The 7174-nt window shown below is 38.4% G+C and overlaps 1 protein-coding gene across 1 annotated transcript; it reads right to left on the bottom strand.

Annotated features, from left to right (window-relative positions):
* Positions 1-1714: 1714 nt before the first annotated feature.
* LOC114366593 (chromatin target of PRMT1 protein) lies at positions 1715-7111 on the bottom strand. Its single transcript, XM_028323512.1, has 5 exons — positions 6630-7111; positions 6026-6171; positions 4764-4850; positions 3440-3558; positions 1715-2016 (listed from the first exon to the last, which is right to left on the bottom strand). Exons 1-5 carry the CDS (start codon positions 6846-6848, stop codon positions 1871-1873), a joined length of 717 nt encoding a protein of 238 aa, XP_028179313.1. The 5' UTR covers positions 6849-7111; the 3' UTR covers positions 1715-1870.
* Positions 7112-7174: the final 63 nt, after the last annotated feature.

Below are 7174 nucleotides of genomic sequence, written 5' to 3'. Positions count from 1 at the left end.
AGTTGTGCCCGATTTTAATTTGTATGAAGAATCGGCCAAATCGAATCGGCGTAGTGTGCGCACTCCCATACATGCCCGTACTGATCAACTGCCCGACTTAACTATCGGAAGATAAAAAATCAACGGTGTGCGCCTACTCTTACATCTCTGATTAAGGCTCTATGTTACCAGTCAAACCTTAAAAACTATCCTCAAGATTCTTATAGCAATATAATAGTAAGGTACACTGAATGACTACATAGTGTTTTTATTAAACCAGTACTTAAACTAACACTTGTAGCGAAAATATACTTTCAATCACTGTACACTGTAGTTCTTAGTCTACAATAATTAGTGTTGGTGTTGGGTGATGCAAACAATATTTTTGCCACCAATTTTTCAGCTTCCTTTCAAGCAAAAAGTGCTGAACGGATTTTGATGAAACTACAGTATTATTGTTTATACATCACAAAAACATAAAGGTTCTAATTTATAACGATACTAGTTGTGCCCGCAACTTCGTACACGTAATATAGCCTAAAGCCTTCCTCGATATGGGCTATTCAAACACAAAATATTTTTTCTAATCGGACCTGAGATTAGCGCGTTCAAGAAAATACTCTTCAGCTTTACAATATTAGTATACATAATATAGATATAAAATTCTCGTGTCAAAGTGCAAAATTCTGAAACGGCTTGACCGATTCTTATGAATATTTGTGTGTATATTCAGTAGGTCTAAAAATAGGACGTTAACTATTTTTCATACGTTATCATCTTGAGGTATGAATCATACCTCAAGATGATAACGGTTTTTCACGCGTACGAAGTCGCGGGCACCACTAGTCTAGCATTTTTAGTATTTTGGAAGACCTGAAGATAACTTAGACGATTTTCTTTTACCCTGATGCCGGTCTTTAAAACATGTATTTCATTAACAATGTTTTAATTTCAACAAACACACAAACGAAGTCAATTATTGTTTAAAATAATAATTTCTCACTCTCTATCGATATATTGTTTACATCACCAGCACTACCAATCTACTCACTTGCCTAATAAAATAACACAACTTCGTGATTTCTTGAATTTTGTCGCAGTGGTGCGAAGTGGTCCGAAATTGTCACATCACTAACACAGCAAAACCACATTTTGATATGATTCCACGACACAGAATTTTTGACGACATACAATAGAGGTTGAAGATGGCATATTTTATATCACAGGCGTCATTTAGCTCCAAACAACTCGAGAAATTACTAAAAATACCGTATACAGCGCCTTCTGTTTTTATAGGAGTGTCTTTATTTGCGATTTTTCCGTCCCTGTTAGATAATATTTGAAATAAACTGAGGATCCAAGAAACACTGTATGTTGTATCACAAGATTATGCTCCATATTAGGATCAGCATTTTTGCAGGATAACGCCATCTATTGGTAGAATTAGGTACTTGATTTAGACCAACTTGTGTTTCCAGATGTTTTTGCCGTATGCTCTATTTCGGATGTATTCCTGGTAAACGCCACCTATTTTTACGCATAAATTGTGTCCCGTTCCTTATCCAACATAGACGCAGGGTACGGAACCCGCTATAGTCTGGTCTGCGAGCACGTAGAATTTTGTCCAAATAATGACCCCAAGCTACCCATCCTTATCGCTCGCGGGTAATTATATTGCTGTCGCGACTGTGCGACGGGTAGCTTAGGGTCATTGGACAAAATTCTACGTGCTCGGAGACCGGGCTTTAGACTGATTTATCAATGTCTTCTCCCATCTGTTTTTACAAGACAGCGCCATCTATCGGTAGTATTAAGTACTTCTTGTACCCTCGATGCTTCTGCCGTGTCTGTGCTCTCTTGTTTTGCGTGCGTAGTGTTGTCCCTTGGCTCGTTATTCGAGCTCCATAGCGTTCTTCATGTATTCGTCTAGTTCGTGGTCGAGCGCGGCCCGCGAACACGCCATGTATTGGTCTAGTTGCTCGTCTAACTCCTCACGCGTGGGCACCGGCTTCTGGGTTTGATTCTTGAGTATGCCAGCTGTGAATATAAACGTGAAAGTTAATGGTGGAAAGTTGTTGTCTGCTTTGTGGATTTTTTTACTGCTTTAACGCTTATAGAAGGACAGCCCAGCACTGTCCCATAAATTGCCACTATGGTGGCCAACCGGTCGATCGCAGCTGTTAGTCCAGTCGATTGTGTCAATACTAAGAATAATTTTCAGTTTTATGTTTTCCCTCATAATAAAATAAAGAACCCTAAAAATACTACATAGGTAATTGTGTACTGAATTTAATCACACCAATGCGTGCAGATCGTTGTCGCCGCCGCCGCCATCGCCGCCAATGACAGGTCGCGCGGACTGTTATGGGACGCGTATTGAAGCTTTAGGCTGTTTCAAGACTTAAGATTTCAAGAAGTATGTAATGTAATGGGGATGTTGCCTGGGTCAAAAAGCAAGAGTTTTAATTAGTCCGTCAGTTAACTTATCAAAAAATACTCTACACGTATTTTTCACTTTTTCAAACTAATGAAAATTTAAAGAGATAAAGCGCCCCAAAGTTCATAAGAAGAGGCCCGTGACGTCAACGCTTGCTTAAAAATGCCGCACGTTGTGACGTCGTGCGCAACTTCAACGCACCATAACTATGTAATTATTTGTTAGATTGACAAATAAAAATATATGTGTCCAATGTTTTTTGATATTAAACATTACGGACTAAAAAAATTTTTTTAGGCAACTAGCCTATTGGTATATGTTCACAGTAGTTTGTCAGTAAGCAGTGGATCATGTCAGCCACCGCTGTTGTAGTCTAGCGACAGCGTACACTGGGCGACAATCGCGGCGACCAGACGCATATTGACTGACTCACTCACTCATCACGAAATCTCAGAAACTAAAACTGCTAGAAGTCTCAAATTTTGCATGGGGGTTTCCTTTTAGAACGTAGGTCACTAATGCCCGTTTTCACCATCAATCCTTAATTTTTAAGTGACCCCTATGTCAACAAAATTCCTGTTATTTGTCAACAATAGGGCTCACTTAAAAATTAGCGATTAATGGTGAAAACGGGCATAAGACGGGATTTTTCAAAATTCAACCCCTAAGGCCCGGTTTTTTGATTCGTAGTTAAAATAACCAATGGTCAAATTTGACAGATGTCAAATGACAAGTGGTTAAATATCAGAAAAAAATGTTTTTCGAACAATGGTTAGCTTGACTTTTAGTACATTTTTTAACTATTAGTTAACATTTTGTTAATATTTAACCATTAGTAGCAAAATTTAACAATTAGTTATTTTAACTAAGTATCAAAAAAACTGGGCCTAAGGTTGTAAAACGGGATCTACGCGGCCGCAAGTTTCATTATTAGCTTGTATGAAATTGACAAGTCATTGTCGCTCAGTGTGCGCGTGTCGCTTAGTCTGTAATGTTTAAATAAAATAAAATAATGTGTGTTACCTCGTCCCCTGCCCCTCGCACGTGTGACCCCGCCGCGCGCACGTTGCGTCCGTCCGCGCGTGCCCACGCCGCCCGCGCCCGCGAAGCGAGGGACATCGCGCGTGAAGCCGCCCCGGCCCCTATAAACAACGATAAACATTGACAATGATACTAAAATAAGTTATAAACCAGAGGTGGAATTGTGTAAAGCAATCGTTATCATTTGGCATTTACCGTTACAGTTACGTTATGAACTGTCAAATGATTACGATTGCTTTAGACAAATTCCACCTCTGATTGATTAGAAATTAGCTGTGCCCGCGACTTCGTACGCGTGAAAATAATTTAAAATAATATTTCTCGTTTCTGCAACATTTTTTATCTATTTTTACCTCTTAGAGCGGAACACTCAGATCATAGAAGGGAATAGATGTGAAAAGGGGGCGTGACGCGTGTCTCCTCGATATGCCCAGAAACGAACATCGGCCGCGTAGCTAGGTTAGTCGCGATTCAGTCATACTAAGGAAAATGTTCTCCGATATTTTGGATAATGCGTCGTTACGTGCAATAAAACAAGTGAAACGAAGAACTACAGGAACAATAGAGTCATTTACTACATGTAAGTATTGCAAATCCATTGGTATTTTGTTTATAAATAAAAAAAAACCTAAACATTTTTACGAACGAATTCAGTGCCGTAACAGTTACTGCGATATCGAAATCAGTGGTGATAAAAATTCTAACACACTTGTACATTGACGATTTAGTTAGCAACCACTTTATGTCATGCTCAACTACTGCGCAATGTATTTAATTTCTTCCGATATCCACTGATCGTGTGAAAATACACAGTACGGCCGCATGTGCCGGTCGTAACATAGTGCCGTGCTCGTGTTCTAATGCGGTTTCCTATTATCGATAAATAGAAGTAAATTATAATTTTCTATTTTGTAATTTTAAATAAAAAAATGATGTGTTACTTGCGATTATAAGATTTTACAAAAAAAAATAATAACAGTAGAAGTAATTAGTAACTGTCAACTATGTAATTAATAGAAGAGCTAGTTGAAAGCCTAATATAGGCATTATTTTCGATAAACATATGCGGTACGCAGATCGCCATAATTAAAAAGTAAATGCGTGATAGTAGTTAATAATAACGTATAATAATAAAAAGCTTTTCATACATAAGCATTTTGTGAAACCAGTTTCGGGATGCCTGGATGCGGGCAGCGCAGGACCGTTTATTATGGAAAACCTTGGGGGAGGCCTTTGTCCAGCAGTGGACGTCATTTGGCTGAAATGGTGATGATGATGATGTTGAAATAGGATATACGAAGCGTACCTGAATCGACCACGAGCCCTCCACACGCCGCGGCGCCGGCGGTAGCCGCGCCAGGCCTGCGATAGGTTTTCGAATGACGTCGAGCGGCTGGAATTCAACAAACTTATTAATTATTTTCATTACAGGCATTAAAATACGAGTAGATAAAAAACAGCTTTGTATTGTACAACTGATGTATCCAGGCGAACCCACTATGTCATAAAGGCCTATTCGACCAACTTTATCGGGAAAAATGCGCTATAATATTAATACTAAACTAGAATTAGACATTTTGTGCATCTGTGGATTGCTAGCTAGCAGTTCCAATTTTATTTTGAGTAATAACTTTCTTGCTAAGAAACCTTTTAATTTTATTATAAGAAATATTAAACTACATAATTAAAATTAAGTCAACATGACGTGATGTAACCCTAGTGTATTCCCTATCATAACACGACTGACGAAGTGCCAATAGGCACGCGACGACTAACGTATGCGTACAGCAATCTACACTGATATCTTATTATAATAGGTGTTATTTTGCAATAAAAATGTTGAGTTTCATATGCTATTGCCATACATAAGTAAAATATTTAATTTATTGTTACGCTTACCTAGTTGCTAGTCACGAATTTAGCTGTGTACTTCACATAAAATATAGATTGCTTTATGTGACAAACAATAGATATGTATGTATAAATATTTAAAATGAGTAAAAAATTGCAAGAACAGTAAGCAATATAAAACAGTGTTCTCGCTATGAGCATAATAATATTAACCACAAAGCCAAATGCATATACAATCATATTTTATTTAACTAAAATAATACCCATCTACTTCCAATCAACACCATTAAAAAATCTTTCATCATCATCATCAACAGCCCTTTACAGTCCACTGCCATAATCCCCACGCTTGGCAGGCTGGTTGGAGATCGCAGTTTAAAAGATTGATGTTTTTCAGAGAGCGCTGCTGCCCATTCTCTGTTTGATGTGTAGTCCCTAAGTCGCCTCTTACGACACCCGCGGGAAGAGTAGGGGTTGGTGATAAATGTATTCTACGCTGCCGTCACCACACGGCTTATAAAAAAATCTTTACTGTGAAATAAATGCTAATATTGCCAGACAAAGACTATTATAAATAGGATAAAAATGAGAACTTATTAAATATTAACTCCTATACTGGCTGGGGTAACAAAATTTTGTATTAGTGTAAAACCAAAAACTCCAATTTTTGCACGATTTGTAAATTATGCCACCGCGGAAATGAATAACTGGTGATACCTCAGATTCCCATTCTGCCTCCAAGACGGCCTCTGCTTGAAGCTGCCCTGGCTAAGGTTGCTGTAGCTGTTGTAGCGTCGCAGGCCGGGCAGGCTGCTCTCGCTGCCGAAGCGACGTAATGTTCCCAATCGCTGCCTCAGTGCTTGCTGAAAATTACATTAACAGATTGTATTTTAGATGAAAACGTAATTTAAGTAATTTGCAAGCTCGCAATAGTAAAAAAAACTATAAATTAAATCTCCCATATTGAAGAGAAAGTTCTCAGCCTAGGCTATATGAAACCTGTCCTTAATTCTGCACTGAATTATGGATATATAAATAAAACACAGTTTGCAAACTCAAATGGTACTACACTTGAATAAATATTATACAATAAGGTTACACCGATTGCACAAAAATTGTGAAAATAATTTTTCTAAGCTGCAGAGACCAGTACCTATATTATTCTGTGATCAATGAGATTATCTTATAAATACAATAAAAATCCTTCCAAACAGAATGCTATGAAACACCAAACCAGGACAATAACATTAGTTAAAATTATACACTGTAAACTGGTAAGGACTATTTGTACAGAATCTTTGAAAGCAAACAGTGCACTTACTCTCTTGGCCTCAAATTCAAGACGCCGGGCGGCAACGCTCCCCAGAAAGTTTTGATTTCTCAGGTTCATGTTGTTCTCGTTGAAATAGGAGTTGACGCTCGGGCGCCGCCGCGGCCTCGAGACCACACGGTCTGGGGCTGCCGCCGCTAGCAGCGTAAACCTCTCGTTGAGGCTCAAGCTGGTCGCTTGAAGACCATGCACCTTTTCAATAACCATCATGCCGCCGTTAAACTGACGAAGATAAAGTGCGATACGTATACCACCTTGCAGAACCAAACTCAAGACTCGAGAGAACACGGAACGCTAAATTCCATCGCAGTAAACACACCGGCACGTCTCAAATAACAGAAAGAGTTATTTTTCGATAAAAAGCTGACACGAGAAAATTCAGCAAACCTCGCGCGCGCATCACTTTTTTATCTATGGCAGTTTTTAAATGTCACTTTTTGTTTTAATCAGACTATTTCAGACAGAGCACATAGAAGATTAATTAATTTTGCAAATAATTTAAAAAGATAAATTTCACTTTAAAGTTTTATTTTCTG

The sequence above is a fragment of the Ostrinia furnacalis genome, unplaced genomic scaffold (assembly GCF_004193835.3).
Source record: "Ostrinia furnacalis isolate ACB-3 unplaced genomic scaffold, ASM419383v2 OfSCF0639, whole genome shotgun sequence".
NCBI classification, from domain to species: Eukaryota; Metazoa; Arthropoda; class Insecta; order Lepidoptera; family Crambidae; genus Ostrinia; species Ostrinia furnacalis.
The sequence above is the reverse complement of the archived record's forward strand: the minus strand, read 5'-3'. Positions and strand labels throughout refer to the sequence as shown.